The sequence below is a fragment of the Pungitius pungitius genome, chromosome 10 (genome assembly GCF_949316345.1).
Source record: "Pungitius pungitius chromosome 10, fPunPun2.1, whole genome shotgun sequence".
NCBI lineage: Eukaryota > Metazoa > Chordata > Actinopteri > Perciformes > Gasterosteidae > Pungitius > Pungitius pungitius.
The window spans coordinates 8,590,164-8,613,944 of record NC_084909.1 but is presented as its reverse complement, the minus strand read 5'-3'; the positions used below and the strand labels follow the sequence as shown (position 1 = coordinate 8,613,944).

The window sequence follows — 23,781 nt, the reverse complement described above, 5'->3', positions numbered from 1 at the left end:
TCGATGCTCTTTCTCTTCTTTTTTTTTGTATTCCCTCGTTCTGTTCCCCTCCCTTTTATTGCCTCCCGTGGCGCCCCCAAAGACGATAAAATTGAGATTACATTAGCGAGAGCTCCTTTCTTTCTTCTCAGAGGGGAATAGAATAATTACTGTGTCTGGGCATAAGCCAGAGTCCCTCGACCCTTATTTAAGAAGCCTCGTCTCAACAGCCGTACCACCACACGTTCATAAAAAAATGTAAATAGCTCTAAAGAAAAATCGTACACTAATCTATAGAGAGGATTATGGGTAATTGTTTGACAAATCATAGCATCAGGGGTGTAGATTGAAGCAGCACCATCAGGAGGTAAAGTTTACTAAGATCTGTCCTTAAGCAGGACTGAAAAAATGTATCCTTTTTCAAAATCCTGTCAGATTTTCTTTGGCTTAACGATTCCTGAGTGTTTCTTATTTTTCAATTTCCGACAGTCTGGAGGTTCACCTCGTTGAGGGAAGAAGAAAGGAAGTTCTGCAGTAAAATGGGACAGTGAAACTGCAAACACAGTCTCTGGTACAGGTCTCCCGCCTCCCTGACACTGTGCATCATTATGGCTTCCTGACACTAACCAGCTCTTTGTGTGTTTTATGGAGACTTTTATTGCTCCCACATTGAACTTTCTCTTTCATCTTTTATTATGTTTTTTTTCTTCATTTTCCTACTCTTATCTGTCTGTTCTTATCTCTGGCTCTTTCCATCTCTCTCTCTCTCTCTCTCTCTCTCTCTCTGTCTGTCTCACACAAGCTCACACAGACAGACAGACACACACTAACACACACAATTGCACCTAAAACAAATTGGGAGCAGAAATAGCCTCACTAATGAGATACAACACTATCTAAAACCAGCCCTCGCACAAAAAAAACACACGCATCCACAAACGACTACACTTATAGCACATACCCCCTCCCCACACACACACACACACACACACACAGAGACACAGAGACAGAGTATGATACGTGCCCTCAGACTCCTGCAGCTTATGATAAAGTCTGTCTCTTCCAATCAGGCACTTCTTTCCCTGCGATGCTTGTCACACTCTGTGCGCTGTTTTTCCTCTTTAGTCTGTCCCCTTATCCCCGTTGTCTCTCGCTACTCAGTCCCATTCATTCTCTCTCGAAGCCCCGCTATCAATCTGTAACCGGTCTCTGACACAAAACAGATGCGTCTCCATCCCCTCCTTCCTCCCTCTATCTCCTTCCTGCTCCTCCGCCTTTCTATCCTTCACTTCGTCTTCACCTACCATCAGTTCTCAGCGCCACAGTTTCCGCCTCTGCCCCTTCTCGTGTGGCGTTCTTTTCTGTGCTCGATGTCACGTAGTCCTCATTTGTACATTTGTCTTCCTTTGTTCGATGGGATATCAGGGCTGTAATGATTTCCAATGGACCAAGTGCTCAGATGAGCATTGTTTTACTGTCTTTTCATGAACAAACAAACAGCCTCATAAATCAACGGGGTTGTTTTCCACTTCATTGCAGTTGTAACTATGTAACGAAAGACTTTTCTGTTATTTTAACACTGAGTTTGTTTTTCGTTAAAATAAGAAATTGATTGAGCCACCATATGGAATGTGGTACCATTCCTGTCTGTTTCTTTGCTTTTGAGAGACAAGCAAATAATCCCATCTCAATTTCTTTTAATTTCTCCAACAACCCTCTGTCCACCCTATGAATAAGGTATGTTCTCTTAAATATAGAACACTTGCACCTGCTCATTTATTGCTTTTTAAATCCTCTTCTTGTTTTTCATTCAAATGTTCCCTCCTTTTCGATCCCGCTAGCCTCCCCTAATCTTTTCCATCCCAGATCACCTAAGGCAAGCTCACCTGCTACATAGTGGAAATACTCATTATCTATGCCACACGATGAGTGCATGTCTCCATTTGTTGTTGTTGGAAATTGAGGTGGATAGGGGGTATTATGTCTAAAGTAAAATGTGTGTGTGTGTGTGTTGTGTGTGTGTTTCCCTTATCGCCCAGACACAATTTATGTCTATAATTAAAGGGAATATGTGGAGACACGACAGCAGTGTTATCCACGTGAGGGTTCGTATGTGTGTGAGTGCTTATGAATGTTTCTGTCTCGTGGGTGATAGAAAACATTTAAAAAACATGACAATTAAATTACCAAATCTGCAGTTTCGTTGCGATGAATCAACCCTGAATTGGGCTTACTCCACTATCTAATGCATTAAGTTGTTCTAATGGCCCCGAGTCCCAATGGGACACTAAATTTATTATAGCTGATAAAAGTGTAAAGGTTTCTCTTCGAAACCACTAAGTTATATAATGACAATGGAAATACTCCCTGCTGCAATATTCCCAAGCGCCCATCCCTCTATCAACCCCGGGGCTCCTCTACACTTTACTGGTTTATTACAGTGGAACAATGTTGGGGTCTTTCACCGGGCTCCGATTTTCCACATCCTCCTTGATGTGCCAGATATGAACACTAACTGCCTTTGCTGATTCACTCCTGGTTACCAGATTGGAGACATTTGATATATGAAGAGATGATGAATGTAACTAGCCGTATATAATCACTTGCACCAGAATCTTTGTTTTAAACGTGTCTATTTAGCTGGGTGTTGTTTTGACTTATTTTGGTGAATGGATTGACAATAATGCCAAATAGCTTGTCACATCACATTTTTAAATTCTGCAAAACCATTTGACCATATGCAAATTAGTATGAAACAATGCAATGGGTTAAATCTGGAGCAGATTTATCTTGCATAGCCAAGTGAAGCCATTAAATGAAGCCATTGTCTCCCCTCCCAGTAACTATGCACACTCCAACAATAATGTGGACCAAATGGAGAGAGGTGTTTTGTATTTCATGTTGCATAGTGGGAAATCATTTAAGGGTGTGTTATAATGTATTTAAAAAAAATAGAAACTTGAATGGTGCCGCTTGTGGACTTCTCTGTGAATGCCTGATGCTTTGGAAGAAGACATTATGCATGCAGACATTTTATGTTTTAGTGCTAATACCAGTCCACGTCCCTCTGTTGAGCAGATGCACTACTTTCCGCCAGCTTTCTGAGCTCTTTTCGTCATGTCTTCATTTTTCCATTGGCCTTTAGGGGGTCTGGAATGGGGTTCATAAGCAAAGCAATAAAGCAATAATTAATTAAAAGAATACATTTAAGCAACCCTTTTCAAGTTTGTTGATTGAGTGAAGCCAAGCTGCTGCTGCCTTGGGATGTCTTGGTCAGAAACACGAGATCAAAGATGTAACAGCTCATAAGATTCTTTTGCAGCTGTGAACATAAGCTTACTCTGTCTCAGGCCCAGTCTGGTTGTGTGTCTGTCCGCGGGTGTATTGCTGAATGCTGGAAGTGCAGTGCTGTGTGCAAGCAACACAGTCTCACTCCCAACTTATTGTAAACACTCTTGCATCATTATTACATGGTCAGAAAGACTGATGTAGTGTAAAGAGTATGTGATGAATATATAAGTATTGCACTTGCAGTAACTTGGCCCCTGCAGGTTTGTTTATGTGCGTGTGTGTGTGTGTTTTCGTGTGTGTCCAGCGGTGATCCAGTTTCCAATCCCAGTAAAAGGAGACCAGCCAGTTAGCCCATGAGTCAGTTCTTTCTCCTGAGAAGGGAGACTCCCTGACATGACAGCAGCAGACACACCCTACCAGGCCCACCAGACACACACACACACACTCACACACGCACACATTTTTTTTATTATCCTTCATGTGAACACACCACTAGTACACAGTAGATGGACACACAAACACATCCAGTATGAAACCACTCAAACCCACACAGCTGATCTGCCGCATGTGCCTCAAAACGCCCCAAATCCGCTCTGGGCATAATTTCGTGATGGATTCTGTAACCGTTGTTTCAAAAAACGTTGAGCTGAGGTCACTAACTCTCACTTGAATTCTTATTAATGCTGACAACTGATATGAGTTTAGTTCTGGTTTAGATTTGTCCATTTGCAGTAGCGTGAGAAGAAGATGTTTTACTTTGTTTAAGGTAGCAACGCATGGATATGAATACAACCGTTGCCAGTCATTCATTTAAAATAAAGTAAAACCATTAAAATGCACTTAACATGTAACATTATTAGATCAATAATAATACTAGAATGAAATATAAGGAGTTATGAGTTATGATATAATGGAAGAGTAAAGAAGATTTTATTAATACTAGTATTTTAGTATTTTCTCCTTTCTTTCAAATTGAGGGAAATATTGGACAATTTTGGGGGTGACAGTTATTTAAATAAAACCATTTAGAGACAATCAACGCAAACGCAACGTCATCTGAGGACCAAACTAAAGAAGACCAGTCGCATGTTAAACATTTGGCCAATTACAAGGCGAACCCTGGTTTTAGGTAATGCATTACAAGCTTTAATTTGTATACTAATTTAAAATGACAAATAATTGACAATCTCTCCATGTTTGTTACACAAGAGTTGTCTGAACTCTTTACCAAAACAATTACCCATATTGGCAGAATTAAATTCATAAGTGTTTCATTTACTTTTCTGTTTTTTTCAGGGGACATTGGTGGAAACTCCCTCAGTACGTCTTCAAATATTCGAACATTTGCATTTCGCTTATAGGAGACATTAAAAACCACTAACTGTTAAAACATGTCAAATGTGCAATGAAGACACAGCCCATCTTTCCTCAGCACAATACGGGCTTGTCAGTCCTCTTCGGGATTCTGCTTTGACAACAAATCCGCTCTTGAATGAAGTATTCTTAACGCTCATATGAGCCGATAACGGGTTAAAGCGTCACTGTAAATACAACTCACAGTTGTGAGTGGTGAAATCACTGCATGAGGTATGTGCCATGAGACGTGTTGCTCTGCCACATACTTATAAACTGTTTGCTATTGCTGTTTTCTTTTTAGTATACGTTGCTGTGTGAAACAGTAGTGTTGATTTTTACTTTGCTTTTTCTTATTAAGAAAAAACCCTTTGAACAGCTGCTGAAATACTATAAGATCTGTTCAGCATCAGATAAATGATGATGTGTGTTTATGTGTATATTACTTGTCTTGGGTGGGCATACTTTTAATAGTCTGTGTATTTAATATGAGCGTGCACATGTGGCTCATGTTGCATCTTGTCCCTTGTCACCATCTGTGTTCCCATTATGTCATGTCTATGAAATCTGTATGACAACAGCTGACTGAGGCTCTGATTACAACATAGAATTTAAGACACAAATAATTACGACAGTATACATCCTCCCTTGCAGCTTCCTTTCTTTTTTTTGGGCTCATTATTTTGCTGGTTGATCTTTAGCATTATGCAACAAAGGAAAATAATCACCCCGTCTTGATGATTGCAGGGAAAATGAGTCATATCTATAAAGGCAAACCCATATGTGAAAGTGTCACTAGGTAGACAGGCACTAATTTACACAAGGGAAATAACAGATAGGTCTCTATAGAGGGAAATATGTTAGAACCATCCGCCCTTTTAACATTAAATTAGTTAGAGCCGATGTAATGTAAAATAATAAACCATTCAGAAACCATAGTGTGAAGTTATGTGCAAAGCGGTTCCTCCCAAGGAATAATTTTTCAATTATTTCCAGTTGTATAATGGTCATCAATGATGTCAAATGAAAGAATTCAGACCCTTTACGTATCTATTCTATCATTAATATTTTTATTAAAGAATTACTTTTTTCTATGAATTCATCGGAAAAGCACATTCATGTGGGCGAACCTAATGAGGCATCGAAGCAGAATGTCTTTTTCACCACACAGTGTATTGTTGTACTGAAGCAACATTAAAGGCCTCTCGGTGGGTGGTGGAATAGTTCACTGTATAAATGACGTCACTCAACTTGGATAATACAATAGTTGTATTTCTTATTGTAACTTTGGTGCAGTACATTTTGAAATGAATCTTCTTCCTGTTGCATCTGGTCCAATGCGAAGAATCACTTTCCAACAAGAAAAAGCCTCCAGTAAAACAGTTTTTCCCATTAAAATAAAAGGCTTTGCACCACCTGTTTTCTATTGAAACAAATAGTAAAATCAGTATTCAGTATACCAGATGACTAACTGTTGTCAGTCTTTTCACTCTGATACAAAGGTGAAGGCTGGGTGGACCGTGACATGTGTCTCGTTGATGTGCCAGAGTCAGCTGGCATGACTAAACTGTGATGACACCATTGATTGTGAATATTTGTAAAAGTGAGCAGATGTTGGAGCAATGTGTGGAGTTTCCAGGTGAAGGGACAGTGATGTATGAATACATTAAGCGTTTGGCTGGAGTCCTTTCATTTATTACTGTTGAATGGGCTAATGCGCTGTTGTAGATTCTAGATCGTTGGTGTAAATTAAATGGTTTCATCATTTAATTAGCAGTAATCATATTTAATTTGAAAGACTAATCTGATTTATGTTGCACAGAAATCACCACTTATTCCTTCCAGCAGTGTTTGTTGGTTATTGCTCCACAGTTGCATCAACTGTAATCCAGAAATTTGTCATTTTGAAATCTCTTCATCTCAAGAGAAGGGATGCCAAATAAAAAGCCCACGTGACGCATTTAAATAGTTATATGCTTGTAAGTTTGAGAAACAAAATCATTTATTTTCTCACCAGGGAACAAAGACATGGAACCAGTAAACCAATGTGCCGCTGTGGAAATGTTCCAACGCTGCAAAAGGCTTAATTCAAAACATTTAAAGCCTGAACTGGAAACAACTGGCCCCATTGACCACAAAACAGAGCTCAAATGTTCCTGCACAAACTTTCCCAGACGAAACTAACCGCCTAAATTAACGGGTGATCCATTGCAATTATTTTAATTAACACTGCCTTTGATCTGTGAGCCATTTCACATCAATAAACTCTCCATTTTCTTGGTTGTTTCTTTGTTTTTTAATGTTTCAGTGACTCAATAACTCTCCGAGGTTTTGACTGATTACACCAGCAGGTTCAGATTAATGGTAATCATTTGTGGAGTGCTTAATTAACCAAGTGACATCTTTATGCCTCAAGAGCTGATCATAGTCTATGAGCTGGGTCAGTGTTGCATGTGTGCATTTGCCATTGGTATGAAGGAAAATAATGTCAGCAACAGTGAATAATACGAAGTCCACACCAATGCACGTCAAGTTAAACATCAGTGGATAACTGTCAATCCAAATCATCTCCAAAGGCTGTTGAATGCCAACGCAAGAAGGATTTGTTACCGAGCGATCTGTGAGCAGTGATGCCCCGCTGTGCACACTGTGAGCCACGCGTGAGGGACTGTTTTCCCTTTCACCAGCTGTGGACTGCTTGTATGTGTCAAATAGTGTCAATCAACAACGTGCAGCCACACGGGCTCAGAACTCAGTCGCTATTCGTATTGAGAGGAAACAGAATCCACACCGTGAACAGAAGTTGGCAGGTGTGGGGCAGGGTGGTGCTTGGAGTCGCAGGCTGTCGTGAGTTTTATTGCATTTCCCAGGGAGAGTACTATGATGTCATCAACATGTGTCTCATCTATAGCTAAGACCCTGTTTCCTGATTGGACAGCTGAGCTGGGATAAGGAGTTTCTGCTCTCATAATAAACTCAGGCCTCAGACTACGTGTTTTCTTTTCTCACTCTGACTCACACAAACACACACTATTAAGTCACACCATACCTCCAAACAAAACTGTTTCATCAAATTTTTATTTAAAGATTTAAGCTGTTCAATATACAGCACAAAGGTATCGTGTATAATGAGACGTTAAAAACAGTAAATAATATCAAACAAAACATTGGTGTCTAACAACAGAATTTTTGCAAGACAAATAATTTAATGACAACATGAAAAATTGGAAAAGAGAAGAAGAAACATGCTAACTATGCTGAGGGCAGGCTCCACACATATATTTATACAATCTTTAATATCTAAATAATCACAACGATCCCTCTTCAAAGAACCGACTGTTGTGCGATCTTATTAATCCACAGTAATGCTCTGAGAATGTGAGATACGCTTGATTTTTGAAGAAAAATATTTGTCAGTTTGAGACACACAAATAACTCACGAGACGAGGTATGTTCAAAAAGCCCGACAATTGTTTCGATAGTTAATACAGTATACATTTTAACACAAAGATGACACAAGTTTATATGGTGTTTCCTGTAGACATTTGTGCTGAGCAAAAAAAACCTTGTGTGTACAATGTTCACTTACCAGGTCGGTCTAACACCGTTCTATAGACTGTAGTTCAGTGTTAGTGTATGATTGTGTTAATGAATTAAAGAGAACGGGCAAAGTAAAGCACGTTGGTCTTTCAGCATCAGCAACACTTTTTTTATTTGCTTCGGCAATACCTGCGTTTAGATGAACGAAGCACAACAAGTGAAAGTTTACCTCCAGCGATTTCTTAATATAAAATCATACAGTATTGAAAACAAAGTCATACATTAAAAGCACATACATGAGACGTATACGAGTTTATAAGTATCATCTTTTTTGTATGTACCAGTGACTCCTTCACAGAGCCTTGCAGTTCGTGTGGGCATGTGGGACAGATTCAGTGTAAACAGCATACGAGTTCATCACCAGTACAGAGGACTGGTTGTGTCTCTGTCTTTCTTGCTGCAATGTGTGTGCGTGCGGCTGTTATATAACATGCAGATAGGTTGCCTGGGTGTCCACACCTAGTACATTTCTGGCAGTGCATCTGTAAAATCCTGTATCCCTACTTGTGGGGTTGTTTATCACCATGGAACCTTGAGGACTGAGATAGCGGTTGCCATAGATACGGGCCTGACCCGTCACCCTCAGCTGAGTCAGCTCTGGCGTCTCCCAGGTGATCGCAGCCCGGGGCGTTGCTATCGTCTGGCACCGCAGCTCCACAGCAACTCCAGGGCGCGTGTAGGTCACGGGGGAGGGGCCTGCTGTGATGCGTGGGGGGTAGGCGATGACGATGACGGGAACCGTGGCAACTGAAACCGAGGAGCCGTCGACACCGGTGGATCTGCAGGTGTACGTGCCGCGGTCGAACACGGAGGCCTGTTGCACCGTTAGTGTTCCGTCTTCTCGGACCACGTATTTGTCGCCGCTCTCCCCGAGAGACAGCACCTTGCCACCTGGCGTGATCCACGAGAAGGTGCCCGCATGGCCTCCATGACTGCTAGATGCATAGCAAGTCAGGCGCAGGGTCTCTCCATTAACGATGCTCACCAAGGGAGCTGTCCTGGTGCTCAATGCCGGCTCTGAAACGGGGCCGGTTGTGCGGGGTGGAGGTCCAACTGGAAGAGGGGAATCGGGGATGGATTGGGCTCTGTGTGGAGGCTCTCGAGTGACTGAAATTCTTGGGTGAAGCGTCTTTGGCAGCACTGAGCGAGGCACCTCTACCAAACGACTGTCCTGCACAGGCCTCTCCACAGCCGCTCCCCCGTGCGGAGACCTGGCCTCGTCCTGTGGCTCGGAGACCTCCAGCTCCACCTGCATACGTGTCTGATCTCTCTCACCACTAATCACACAAGCAAAGGTCCCTCCATCACTCGTCCGCACTCCTCGCAGCTCCAAGGAGCCGTTCCTGTGCACAATGAGTCGGCTGCCGTAGTGAGGAGCTGGCAACACTCGGTTACCGGGCAGGAGCCAGGCCAGACGAGGGGGAGGGGAGCCTTGGGAGGGGCATGGTAGGAGAACAATTTGGCCTTTCACCGCTCGCTGCTTCACTGTCGTTGCCACACCCAAAATTACGTTAGTAGAGTTTTTACTGGGAATACTACTGCTGCTACTCCTACTCAAAGCATTTCCTCTGAGTGTGCCAGTGCCAACTCCATTATTAGACACACTGGTAGCAAAAGCTCCGACATTTCGAGAAGTACCACTTATCCTGCCATTGTTTCCACTGGTGTTGGCATCGTCACCAGCCTTTCCTGCAAATACTTCATTATTATAAGTCCCAGGATCCCTTTCTATACTTTTTCCTCCAACTGTACTGCGACTGTTAGTATTTCTATTATTCATGATGCTGGATCCCTTTTGATTTATTCTGAGGTGAATTGGTTTGTTTTCTATATTCCCGGCCCCACTGACCGCCCCGTTCGATCCGGCTCGCCTATCACTCATGAGGTCCGGGTTGAAGCCGCCGGTCGCTGGACTAGTGCCAGGGTTTGGAACGATGTTTCTTATTCTGCCATCAGGATCACTAAAGCCCTTGTTGCCGCCGTTGTTGCCGCTAAGATTGCTTGCGTCTCCGTTTGCATTATGGATACCGCCCCCTGATCTACTGTGAGGACCACTGCCGGGCCCATCGCCGTGGCTCCAACCTCTTCCTCCAACCCGACCACTCACTGCATGGTTAGGAGCCTCCATCTCCAAACCCACCACCATACTCCTCTCCCCGGCCGAGTTGCTCGCTCGACATGTATAGTTTCCCGTGTCAATCTCCTGAGCCAGACGAACCTCCAGAGTTCCGTCCGAAAGGGCCGCAACCCGCTCGGAGTAAAGACCAGGTCCCAAACCTTCTGGGATGACACGGCCTGTGGGGGAAAGCCATGTCACTGTCGGGGCAGGAACTCCTGTGGCCTGGCAGCGAATAGAGGCGGTTGCCCCGAGACGTACTTTGACGACGTGGTGGTTTCCGTCATCACTGAAGTGTGGGGGTCTAATCATGACCTTTACTTTGACCTTAAGAGAATTTGTAATTTAAAAAAATGACTCAACACATTTTTACTTGTATGTATAAGTATTGGGAATAAGTAAATTATCTAATTATAGACTAACATCAGAACAGTTACATTTTCTATTTGGACAAATCTTTATTGATGATATTTTTCTTACCTTCATGGTGTCTTGACCTCCTTGATTCTCGGCATAACACGTGTAGTCTCCCTCTTCTCCCAGCCCGACTGTTGGAACCAGTAACGTCCCATTGTCAAACACGGTTAACATCTGTGCTGGCCCGCCTCTGTCCTCCCCCTGCAACACGCTGTTCACCATGGTTCCATCTGGTAGACTCCATTGGACCTCTGGGTCGGGCATTCCTGATGCCCGGCAGTCCACCTGCAATGAATGGGATTGTTGCAGTCAATATCCTCTCCTTTTAAGGCAAAGTAATGCTTATTGTACTATATTTTCAGGCTATTTAGGCACTTAAAAAGAAGAAAACGTGCAGTATCAAACATTTCAAGGCAACACAAAAGTGTATGTATACAAAAAAAAGCATTCAAAGCTCATTTAAGTTCAAATTAATTTAAAAAAGGGGTATAATACGGTGTCCTCTTTTACCCCACGTGACGTTTTCTTTAACCAGTAAATATTTATGTGTGAAGCGGTATCCCCTCAAGGCCACTGACTCATGAGGCTAGGACCTGACAGGTTGTTCTTTTCTTTTTGAGTCAAAATAATATGTTGCAATTTTTTTTCTTTCTAAAAACAACCTATGAGACTGCTTGAAGCTGTAGAAATGTTTGGCACCAAGCCCAGCAAAAGAAGTCACCCAACACACATAAATGTCTGCATAGAAAATAAGGATCCAAAAGTTCAATTTTCTATTCATTTTACATTTTTTTACACTTACCTTGAGCGGCTGGCCCAAAGGCACCATGTGAGTGAGTGGCTGTTTAGACTCGATCTTGGCAGGCTTGGTAGCCACAGAGACACGCAGGAGGCGATAATCATCCGAGACCTTGTTCCGCGCGATACAGAGGTAATCCCCAGCATCCTTCTCTGTCACTCTCTGCACTGACAGGGTGCCGTTGGTGTGCACTTTCAGACGTCGGTCAAAACTGAAATTCCAATTTGGACAAACACGGTATTATTGTATAATCAACCCAATTTAACTGATCTCTTTTTTTAAAAGCACAATGCGCACCTGAAGTGCATATCCACCAGTTTTCTGTTGGGGGTCCTCCAAATGATAATGGGTGGTGGGTTACCAGTTACAGAGCAGTGAAGCTGTAAAAGAAAGCCATAGTGGACTGTGGGAATAGAGGGTGAGGTTGAGACAATATGGGCCTTACTGAAGGGGGAGACGGGAGAGGGATGCAAAGCAGCTCTGTTTTTGTCAGAGGAGGAAGAGTAAATACGTCTTGGCACTTTTGTTGCATTCGTAGGCACTCCGGAGGGTGTGGAAAGAGAGGAGGGTTGATTTTTGTTGCTGTTGTTCAAGTGTGTGGAGGAGCCAGTGACTGTTTTATTGATTTTAGGAGATGAGTTTGTGGGATTGGGTCGGTGAGGGTGAGAAGAAGATGAGCGAGAAGAACCGGGGGTGAGCAGCATGGCGCTGTGTCTCGCAAAGGGAGATGCAGGGGAGAGTCTAGCGGAGATGACTGGATTTGATGGGTTGCTGGGTAAAGGTCTGGACCAAGGTCTTTCGTTATGAAGTGAAGTTACAGGAGATTGGTTTTCAGCAGCAACTGCTTTCACTCCTTCACTTTTTGCTCCCATGTATCTCTTTTCACCTTCTGCTACCCTTTGGATTTCTACCCTCACTGTTCTCTTATCGGCCCCAACGGCATTACTTGCTATGCACTCGTAATTCCCTGATTCCTTTGGCCCAGCACCTCGAATATGCAGTGTCCCATTGGGCAATACAAAAAGGTTGCCATGGAGGAACTGGGACGGGCGAACTAGAGTCCCATCTGGGATTCGCCAACGGAGGGTTGGTGGCGGGGCACCTCGAGCAGAGCAGTGAGCATAAACAGGCCACCCTGGAAACAAGAGCAGGTGTTCCTCTCTGGGTTGCTGTATCACCGGGGGCAACGAGGACACGTGCACACGAGCAGAGGCACTGACAACACCTGCCGAGTTTGAGGCCTCGCAGCGATAGACTCCTCTGTCACTCGGTAGAGTTCCTGCGATGTGGAGGGTTCCATTTTTGTCCACGGTGATGCGGCCGGTGGGGGGAGCAGTGGAGGTCAAGACCGAGCGATCGGGGAGAACCCAAGAGAGCAGGGGGCTGGGAACGCCATCTGCCCGGCACTCCAACTGCACCACTCCGCCCTGATGAATGGTAACTTCTCTGTGGCTGGCCAGCTGCATCCGAGGGCGGCGGGTCCATACCTCCAGGGTGGTTAGCGACCTATGATGGAAGCACGAGAAACTCCATACGTAAACATATAAATGTGCACGGATTAAATGAAAACATTTGGAGAATTCCCACGGAAAAACATAATGGTCAAAATAAACACACACTTGTATACAATAAAAATATAGAGCAATTTGCTTAGGATTCATGAAAGGACTGCTTTCATTCATGAAAAATGTACCGTATTTGAGTTGCAGTTTGCCTCAGGTCTATGTAATTAGCACCGAAAACATGTAATTATAACTAAATGGTAAGTGTTGCATTAATATTCTGGGATCAGTAGCCTCACCTGTCGCGACCAATAACGCTGTGCGCGCTGCAAATATATGTTCCCCTGTCCTGCAGCTGAACATTCTGGATAACAAGGGTGCCATTTGGCAAGACCTCAAAACGCTGAGTGCTGGAGTGGATTGGTATCACTGCTCCTGAAGGAGAAAGACAGACAGAAAGAGACAGCAAGGGACAGAAGCAGTGAGATGACATATTGGGAAAACAGAGACAAATTGAGAAAGAAAGTCAGAGAATGAGTAAGACACAGAAGAGAGGGGGATCAGGGACATGCTGAGTGGCACGACATGTAGTAAACCCATTGATGCAGTGCACAAAATGTTCCATTACTTTCTTGCAAAAGGTTTTTACCACACAGCAAGCAGGAGAAAAGCCTATTGTGTGCAAGCCAGGGCGTAATGCCGGGTGTTAATGGGATATTCCACGTGTAAAGGCTTGATTTTCCTTTCACATCGATGACCTCAGGCTGTAAACACAAACCTTTACTTATCCTGTTTTTCAAAGCTACAGTCTATTTTTCACAGTATAAATGAATTGTATATTCAAAATGTCGGCCTGAAGCCAGAAGCTTTCGACAGCAGGTGTACTCAGTGAACTGGAAAACGATGCTGATTTTTTTTCCATCGTCAATATAAAATTAGGGACAGACAACAAATCACACACCTTTTGGGCAACCTGAGTCTTTGAAAGCCAGAATCCTTGGAGAACAGCACAGGGAAAACATGCAAAGTCTACACAGAAAGGCCCCAGCCGGGGCAGGACCTCCTGGCTGTGAGGCAGCAACGCTAACCACCACCCCCGCATTGCATTTCACGTGTACCTGCGGCCATCCTAGTCCACGTGATGGAGGGCTTCGGTTCTCCTCGAGCGTCACAAGCCAATCTGGCAGTGCTCTCTGCTGGGAACAACACCGTCCTGTTGTGTGGGTCTGCGATCCTCGGTCCGGATCTCACTGCCGAGGCCTAAGAAAACGATTTAGTTAAGAGATGAGTGTCATTGAAATGGATCTAAAAATGTATTCATCTAATTTGAACAGCAACAAAAGCTACATTTAAAACAGTTCAACATTATTAACACAATCTATTCAACGGATAATTTGTCAAAGTGCTGAAACAAATTCAAAAGTATTGAATATATTAATTCCTTTGGTAATTGAGTCTCTACACACTTCATATTGCTGATTATTGAACTAGTGTCTTTCATCCCTTGGTTATATCTGGCAATTGAAGAATTGTCATAAACATCCACCTCTCTTTAATAGCAGGTCACGTGGATAAAAAAAACAATTTTACATTTCCGTTTTGCCTGTCTAACCACACGGAAAATATCTTTATATGAGCTACATTGAGTGCAAACTACATTTACGAGGGTCCTTAAAGCAAGGGCATAAAAATTGTGAAAATTAACAGAAATTAGGAATTCAAATAAAAACATGGCTCTTAGTCGTGTTACAATCAATGTAAAACAATGCAGTAAAACAATCCACCAACTAGCAATAAAGGGTTGTATGAATTGATTTGAACTCACCCCAGGGGCGGCAGGGAGAGGAAGTGAGGGGAGCCAGTGAGGTCTGCTGCCGTGCGAATCAGGAATAGAATTGGTCGCAGAGTTCTTCCACTCAATAGCGGGTTGACTTTGCTTTGGACCCCCAGAACCAGGCCTTCTTCCGGTACCACCATGCACAACACTTGATGCTGTGCTGCTGGTGGATTTCATCATTGTTGCCGTTGTAGAAGGAGGTGATGTACTGGATTTAGCTGCATTTCCAGTAGTTGGAGAGGTTTTGGCCGAGATGACCAAGCTAGAACTACTGGTGGAAGTAGTCGTAGTAGCAGTGGTAGTTGGGTCACGAGTTGTGGGAACAGCTTTGAACGAGATTGTAGTACTCAAAGAGGTAGTAGCAGTAGTAGTAGTAGCGGTGGAAAAATCATCAGTAGTAGAAGGCCTAGTTGATGAAGTCGTGTTAGTAGATGTCATAAAAGGACTTGTAGTAGTAGTAGTAGTAGAGGAAGTAGTACCTGTCGTACTTCTGGTTGTGCCGGGTGTTGGGATAATAATGGCAGTTGTAGTAGGCATGATGGTACTATTCATAGGAGTACTCCTAGAGGTTGTGGGAAATGTGTGACCACTCGCTGTAGTAGTCGATGTGCTTGTAGTGCCTTCATCAGAAATTGTAGAATGAGTGCTCTGCTGAGTAACAGAAGGGGTTGTTTGGATTTTTGCATTAATTGTTGCACTGTAGACTATAGAGGAAATAACGGGGGAAGAAGTGGGCACGAGAGAATGGGATGAGAGGGATTCATATGTTACACCCGACAAATTCATCCACGGCTCCCCCCTGTGTTTGCTCGGGGGTCCATCTACACGTTTGCCTAAGGCCTTGTTGGTTTTTGTGTGCCTCCCGATGCCATGTGTGTGTGTCCCTGTGTGTGCGTGTGGCTCGTGCGTCTGTGTGATTGCAGTATGCGAGTGAGTGGGTTCTGTCGCCTGTGCGTTGGAGAGAGTGGGCCTTGCGGAGTCTGGGGTTTTGGCGAGTGAGTGAGTCACTGTGTCTATATGTATATTTGTGTGAGGGGGGGATAATGAGGTTAGAGCAGAGGAAGATGGAGTCGATGAGGGGGAGGCAGATTTGGAAGGGGAGATACCATGAGGGCCAGAAACGGGGGGAGACGGAAGATGTGTTGGGAAAGCAGCCGCAGGTGTGGTTGTTGAGGCCAGCAACAGCACATTTTGATCCGTGACAGGCGCTGTAGTTTGCGACCATGGGTTTGTAGAATCGGGGGGAGGTCGGGGGGGGGTCACAGGACGCCCTCTGGGCCTGTTGATGATGCGTCTTTGCTGTCCGATCCTCCTGCGAGAATTCCAGCGGCTTTGAGGCCGAGAGTTTCGTAGCAAATCAGGGGAGAGTCCCTGCCGGGGGCGTTGAGGCGTGGTCCCAGATCTGTTGGTGTTTGCTCCTGGCTCACCTCCTTCACCTGGTCCTGGGACAATTTCATCGGTTCCCGACACGGGCTTCGATGTGATGGGTTCGTTCTGTGTCTCTGGGTTTGTCATGGTCACCGCCTGCGGAGATGCTTCCTCTGTCTCCGTTTTTGTTTCTGTTGACCCCTCTGTTCCTTTATTTATCTCTGTATCTGTTTCCTCGTCTCTATTGGCCTCTGTGTGTGTTCGCATTTCTGTTTGAGTAGGCTGAATGTGCGGTAATCTTTCCTCTTGTAGATCGGTGTCGCCAATAGATGACCCTTCATTTTCTGCTTCCACCGCTGCTCCTTCAGCTATATGTCCTTCTGCATCACGGTGGCCTTCCCCTCGTCCTTGTGGTTCAGCTGGGGGCTCCCCAGCTTCGATGGGCAGGCTATTATTAGTTTGAACAGTCTTTTGTCGTATTTTAGCCAGGAGGTCAGCCCATTTGTGAGGGTCGATTCTTTGTTTGTTTGTGGTAACTCTGTGTCTGTTATCAAAGCGGTTTCTTCGCTGGCCATTGGCTGGTAAAGGCACTCCTCTTCTCAAGGGGTCTCCTCTCAGCAGTCCAGGTCTTCTGGGTTTTCCTATGGGATAACGTCTTTGTGGGCCAGGATGGAGAGGTCTTGGGCGCTTCCTACTGCCAAAAAGAGGTATCTCGTCCTCTTCCTTCTCGTCCCCCGATCCTTCCTCCGCTAATAATGGAGCCCGTATCTTGGTTGACCTGCCAGCGGCTGACTGAGGCCCTGTGGCAAATGAAGTCCTGAGTTGAGGGAGGTGTCCCGAGTTTAACTGCAGCTTCATGGACAGAGCGTCACTGCCGTAATGATTGACAGCAATGCAGCGGAAATGGCCGACATCCCTCTGAGACGGGCTGTTCAGGAACAAGCTCCCATCCGATTGCATAGTGAGCCCACCTGATACAGCTAATCCCTGCCTTACTATGTTTCCATCTGGCAACACCCAACTCATGAGAGGCGCTGGCGAGCCAGATGCATTGCAGGACAGAGTGATAGGCTCCCCAATGTTCCCGGTGACAGGAGGTCCCACTTGCTCACCTAAAGGCGGCACAGAGGACTCCTCCACTGCCAGGCGCAGGCGGAGAACATCTACATCGCTGCCTGCCCTGGCTACGCAGTGGTAAACTCCTGACTCTGAGAGCTGTGCTTTTTGTAGAAGTAATCCATAGTTTGAAGCCTGGAGCCTACCATTCTGGCTCCTGGAGGGGGAGATCATGGATCCATCTGGGAGAACCCACTGTACTTTGGGGTTACCAGAGCTTAAAAGAGGGCATGACAGCTCCACTTTACTCCCTGCTACTGCTGCCAGGGCCGTAATGGTATGATTAGTTGAAATAAGCACCCACGGGGCAAGGGGAGGGGAGGACGTTGAAGGATGAGGAGCATAGCCTGGATGAGAAGGAGGGTCCGGACGTGCAGAGACTCTTGTTGAGTATATAAGTTGGACTTTGTGTCCGTTAGACTGCGCTCTATTCAGCTGAATGCTAATGGCTGGCTGTAGCAGCCACTGTGGTCTGACTTGAACAGAAGCTTTTACTCCTGTGTGATAATATCCACCTGTTCCTGCTGCCTGCCTGTAGCGGTAGGCCAAAGCCGGGGCTTTACTCAGCATGATCTCCCTCTCCAGGCGGACCGCGGTCTCACTGTAGTAAGCGAGAATCCTCCAAAGAGTTTCGTAGCTCTGTTTCTCCACGGCGCACTCCAGGGAGAGTGAGAGGGTGAGGGGGATAGGAGAAGAGGAGGAAAGAGACAGATCTGGAGGGGGGGCGATATCCTGGGAGTCGGAAGAGTGAGTGATGTTGCAGCCAAGATCGACGCTGTTCCCCTCTTGGTCGGACAGACCCAGAGAGGCGAAGCCTGAAGGCTTTCTGAAGGATTCCCTTGATTGGATTTCACCGGGTTCTGCCTCCAAAGGTGTGTCTCTTCCCGGGGAGGTGATAACGGGCGAGGTGCACAAAAGGTCAGTCTGGTCAAGCAAGCCCTGGCCTTGAAGGGAATTGGGCGAGGCACAGATTGGACTCTGCGGGCTGCCAGGACTTTTCATGGGGCCTAATTGAAAGAGAAGCAGAAAAGATTATCTCGTGATCCTTTTCCTGTTTGGCATATTCACTATGTATACCGGCATTACAACTATACACATTACACACATGGGTGCACATTTAAGCTATCGGCACATATTAGCAGTGACATATATTAGTCGCGCCAGTTCATTTTAAACTTGATATCTTTTGGAAATTCAGAATGGTTTCGTAGTCTACAGTGAGAAATCTGTGTCACTTCATTATTACATAGCAAACGTTAACCTACATTACAACCTTATTTTTTCTGCACACATCAATGCTGTCATCATAGATTAGTCATGGCAAGTTAATTATTGCAATTCATTGAAAGGCATTTTACGGTTCAGCCCTCTTTTACATCTCAATGACAGTCACAAAACGTACTGGAAGAAATACAGAAAGTAAAGGAAAAGTGTGTTAAGAATAGCAGATGGAAATGTTGAAGATTAATAAAAATAACAAAACAGCTGTGTTATAAATTTCTAAATAAATATCCTACTGTCTTCTGGCTGGATGTGACATGGTATATTACAGTATTTACTGTATTTTCATGCTTATTGCGTGGAATTATTAGCAAATGTGTCCAATGTTTCCTAATGTTCTTTGTTCAAGTAACCTACACGTTGCCCACCATTTTATTGCACCTTTTTTGACTGAGTTAATATGCCTCAGTGTTAAAAAAAAAGATCACCTCAAAGTGTGGGCAGATGGGAGAACAACAAGCCAAAACTAATTATATTTCAGATACCACAGTCACCTGGATGAGCCAGACTCCAGGTGAGAAACCAGCTCATTTTACAGTCACAGCTCCATGGATTATCCTGCAGCACAAGAGTCTCCAACAGCGGTGCCGTCACTACGGTCTCTCTGGGCAGAGTGGTTAGGCTGTTGTTGGACAGGTCTAGGTGTCTGGGGATAAGCAAGCGAAGAACAGATTGAGGTGATAAGGGGGGAAGCGTGACACCGGGTTTTAATCAGTCATTGAGGAATGGATGAGAGAATGGAAATGGGTAACGAGAGGTGACAGGTTAGAGGTCAAAGTTGTATTGACAGTTTCTCATCATTTCCATTTTCCTCTTCATGCTCAGACTATGTTATTCCTCTGCAGTAGTTATTCAAGTGGGAATGAGACAATGCTTGTAGCTTTGGCGTTAGAGGTGTATTCATCCAAATACCAATAACCACCAATGGAAGTGTTACATTTTTCATTTGTTTTCCTTTAGGGGTAATTAAAAACACTACAACAGGGATTATTAAATGATGTGCTTTAAGTGTTGAAGCTCACCTGAGGGTAGAGAAGTAATATGTATTCAGTATGGACAGCGTGCACAGAGCGTGAGGGTGCAGCTGATGCAGCCTGTTCCCTTGCAGACGCAGCAGCCTGAGGCTAGTCAGCTGGAGCAGCGCCCGGGGGTGGATGTGCTGCAGGAGGTTGTGATCCAAGTACAGACGGAGCAGTGAGGTCAGGCCAGAGAAGGTCAGAGATGAAGCGATCTCTCTCAGCTTGTTATAACTCAGCTTTAGTATCTGTGGGGAAGGGGAAGGGAATTAAGTGAGCGGAAGCAGGGAAGGATTAGTGGACACCACAAGGTGGTAAATTTTATTTATTGCAAATGTAATTGGTAGTTTGTAATGCGTATGAAGGGCTGAAACCGAAATGCAAAAATGACTGAATGCGGTCTGTATAAATACAAAAAATATGGAGATATCAATGCAGAAGTCAACAACTGAGACAACAGCCCAGAGCACATAACCAGAAGAAAATGAATGCTGTGGGATTATTGATTCAAAATTGATGTTCGAGCACTGGGTGTTTTCAACTTTTCAAATATAGAATTTTAACACTTGATCCTCAGCAGAATACTCGCGGGATACCCATTGCTATTCTATTCACGTGCGGAGAACTCTCCAAGTTAAAGAAGGCAGACCACGAAAAACCATGTTGTGAAATTGTGCTTCTGAGAGGCTTATGATGAATCTGCTCTGCGAGGAGGCGACTTAGGTGGACTGGCCGACTTCCAGCTGCTAACAGATCTGAAACGTGAGGATGTCAGCATATGGAAATATGGATCCTATTATCACACAATGGCAAATATATCAGCATCTGCCTACGAGATGAAGGGAACAATTGCTGGTTGAGGTATATCACTTCCCCGCAGACTGCAAACTCTGTCCTTGGGATGATGCGAAAATCTCCAGTGAGATTCCTCTCACTTAGGGGGGGAAAGAATGAGTGCCCATACATTATCAATTAGTTTTACAGGCATTAGAAAAATGTGCTTATTAACGCAAAGAAAAATACATACAAACTGTAAATACGTTCATTCTATGGGACCTGGGACATTTTATTTTGTCACTGTGAAAACCTTTGCCATCTCCAGTCAAAGGTTAAATGCGTGAGGCAACGTGTGCTTTTCTATCTGTTTACCTGTAGTGATTTCATATCTCTGAATGCTGCATTTGGGAGATGATGGAGGTCATTGCTGTGGAGCATCAGAAGCTCCGCCTTCTTTAGCCCAGCCAGAGAACTGTTATGGATCCTGCTGATGCTGTTGAACCTACGGGGCACAGAATCATCAATCTGAGGGGTCGGTAAGTCAACAAATACTATTATTTCCACATAAGCACATGAATTAAGTGTGTTTTTTGCGAGGTATATGAAATCATGTCATGCTAATCCCATACATCGTTTGGGTATAAAATGCATTCCCTTACCCTAGGTTTATGCGGCGTGTGTGTACAGGTAAGCCCGAAGGTATGGTGAGCAGGGAGCGAAAGGTACAGTGGACTTCGTTGGCCTGGTAGCAGTTGCAGCTCCTGGGACAGGCCTGTCCCGTCGGCACTGCAAATGTCAGCACCAGGAGAGTCAGCGGCACACACGCGCTCCGGTACATCTTCACTCCGCAAGAAGGGGAGAAGCAACGCTGGGATTATCCCTGCCAGAGAGAAAAGAAGAAAAAAGATCAAGACTGATGGAGGGCGGCAAAGTGTACCACAGTGACATCTCAAAAACCAGATGCTCTCTCCTTCTCTCTTCCCTCTCTCTCCCCCTCACACACACACACACACACACACACACACACACACACACACACAAATCAAGTCTTATTCAAGCAGCACAAAAACAAGGGGATTTGCAGTCTGCAGCTTAAAACATTTGACACTTTCTATCTTTAGAGCCACACTGGAGCCAAACAATTAACCTACCATGTGCCCGGAAAGTTAATAGTGAATGACATATTTCACCAAATACATTTAAAAAAGGAGGCTTTCATAAAAGTAAGGAAAGACATCAAATTGCACGTCATATAAACTACTCATCTTTCTCTCTCTCTATCTCTCTCTCTCTGTTTTATTTTATCCCACACAAGCGGGCAAATGCACTTAAGCCAATATATAACTCATCAGTATTGCAATAGCTTTCAGAGGGTTTTTACATTTTCAACTTAATTTAAACCACATTAGCAAGAAGTATCCTAGAGTATTAGATTACTGTAATGCATATAGCCATGGATGACAAGAGCATACCTTTAAATCCTTTGAAGTTACTTTCCAGAATGATTCATGTTGCCCATCAAACACTGATTTTAATCCATCGGCCGGTTTAGGATATTTGAAATGCAGTGAACGAGTTCATTCGCCAATAAACTCCGAGATCGTTGAACCGGGAAAAGCCCCGAAAGAAAAGTTGTCACATGAGATGTCACTGAGAAAGTCACACTTTAGTCAACGACGCACAAAGAGAAAGTCCACAAAGCAACACGCAACAGGTCTCGTGAAGGAGAAACGCGGCGCTGGGATCGACGCAGACGCGTCTGTGCGCTGCGTGTGCGCGCGTTTGTGTGAGTGACAGCGGATGTGTGTGAGTGTGTGTTCGAGCGTAAGAAAAAGGGGGCCCGGACCGAAGTGAACTTTAAATGACGTTCCAGCAAAGGGGTTTGTCCGAGGAGGGGCTTTGTAGAATCTCAGGGGGAGTAACGCGCGCCTCGCTGCTCGTTACGCTGCGTTCATGCGCTGAGAAGCGGAGATATCTCCTTAACTAATTGTTCATCCGCATATTATATCTTATCGGCTCACTTTATCTATGTTTACTTTGAATGAGGTAAATGGTTATGGCTTGTGGCTAAATCTATGTCACCCGTATGTCACTCAGACACTATAAAAACTGAGGATGAGTTTCTGTGATCAGTTTTTTTTGGAAGAAAAAGAAACTTCCAAATGCGACTTCCTAAATTCATTATACGTTTGTTTTATGTATTCGTGTTCCATTATATATATATATATTCTATAAAGTGCATATCCATTGAATGCCCAATGAACTCCGTTTCTGTGGATTCCTCAATGTTCTAGAAATATGGCTGAAGGCAGCAAAACACAATGATCACACCTCCTTATGAAGGACTTAAAATAAGGGACAACACAAATAGCTTGAAGCCACTGTTGTCTCCTGTGAGAACATTAACCCCCCCCCACACACACACACACACCCGCTGTTGGTCTGCCTGTGTATGCGTGTGTGTGTTTGTTAGTGCCCCCTTCCACATGGTTTGTTTGGATAGAGGTTCTTAACATCCACATTGCGTTTCATATACAGTTTGAGTCTGTTGACATGGGGGCAGCAGTGCGAGAGAGGAGCAGCAGATGTCAGGATGGGGTCAGCACGGAAACCAGCGCATCAGCTGCTTGAATAAGGAATTGTAAAATGAATCCGGATTGACTGTTTATGCCGCCGGCTCCCTACAATCCAATCACCACCACCACCACCACTCTATAAACCATGTCACTGGAGGGCGTGACAGCTCTAATGCTGCACTCCCTGAAGTTGTGATGTGGCTGTGAAAAGCATTAGGTCCAATCTCAACTCACTTAGTTAGAATAGTCATCACTGAATTGGAATGTATTGGCCCAGAATAAATGAATCAGTGTCCGTCTGACTAGAAGTGAAGAAGGAAATCGAGACATATTGTAATATCAATGGCACTTTGGGGGAGGACACAGGGAAGGGAAAAAGATGTGAAAGACCTAAGTGCAGGTCGTTGAATAATCTTGTGGAAAGAGACGCTATTAATCGGGAATTCATTAATCAATGATTAAAATGCTGAGTTGCCTTACATTCACAAATGAGTGCAGTTACATTCCAGCTTTCTATGCCTCCCAGCTGGCCTTTCACACTTAAAAAGTACATTGGTCATCATGTAGCTTTCTATCTTTTTGTCTCTGGGGTTTGGTGCTATCTAGGTCAACCAATGGAGTGCTGAGTCATACATTCAGGAAGTAAACAACACCCTACCGCGATGAGACCAGCTTGCTATACATAATTTGAAATCATGTGTGTTATGTATTCTTTTTGATCTAGCTTCCATCTGTGAAAAAAAATCTCCCTGG

General features: G+C 44.4%; 1 protein-coding gene across 1 annotated transcript; it reads right to left on the bottom strand.

Moving 5' to 3' along the window:
• Positions 1 to 7,883: 7,883 nt before the first annotated feature.
• LOC119229363 (matrix-remodeling-associated protein 5-like) lies at positions 7,884 to 21,326 on the bottom strand. Its single transcript, XM_037489656.2, has 11 exons — positions 21,112 to 21,326; positions 20,825 to 20,954; positions 19,682 to 19,923; positions 19,154 to 19,305; positions 14,883 to 18,385; positions 14,176 to 14,317; positions 13,357 to 13,492; positions 11,853 to 13,061; positions 11,559 to 11,766; positions 10,820 to 11,041; positions 7,884 to 10,666 (listed from the first exon to the last, which is right to left on the bottom strand). The coding sequence occupies exons 1-11, from the start codon at positions 21,288 to 21,290 to the stop codon at positions 8,645 to 8,647; spliced, it is 8,145 nt and encodes a 2,714-aa protein (XP_037345553.2). The 5' UTR covers positions 21,291 to 21,326; the 3' UTR covers positions 7,884 to 8,644.
• Between the last annotated feature and the right edge of the window lie 2,455 nt (positions 21,327 to 23,781).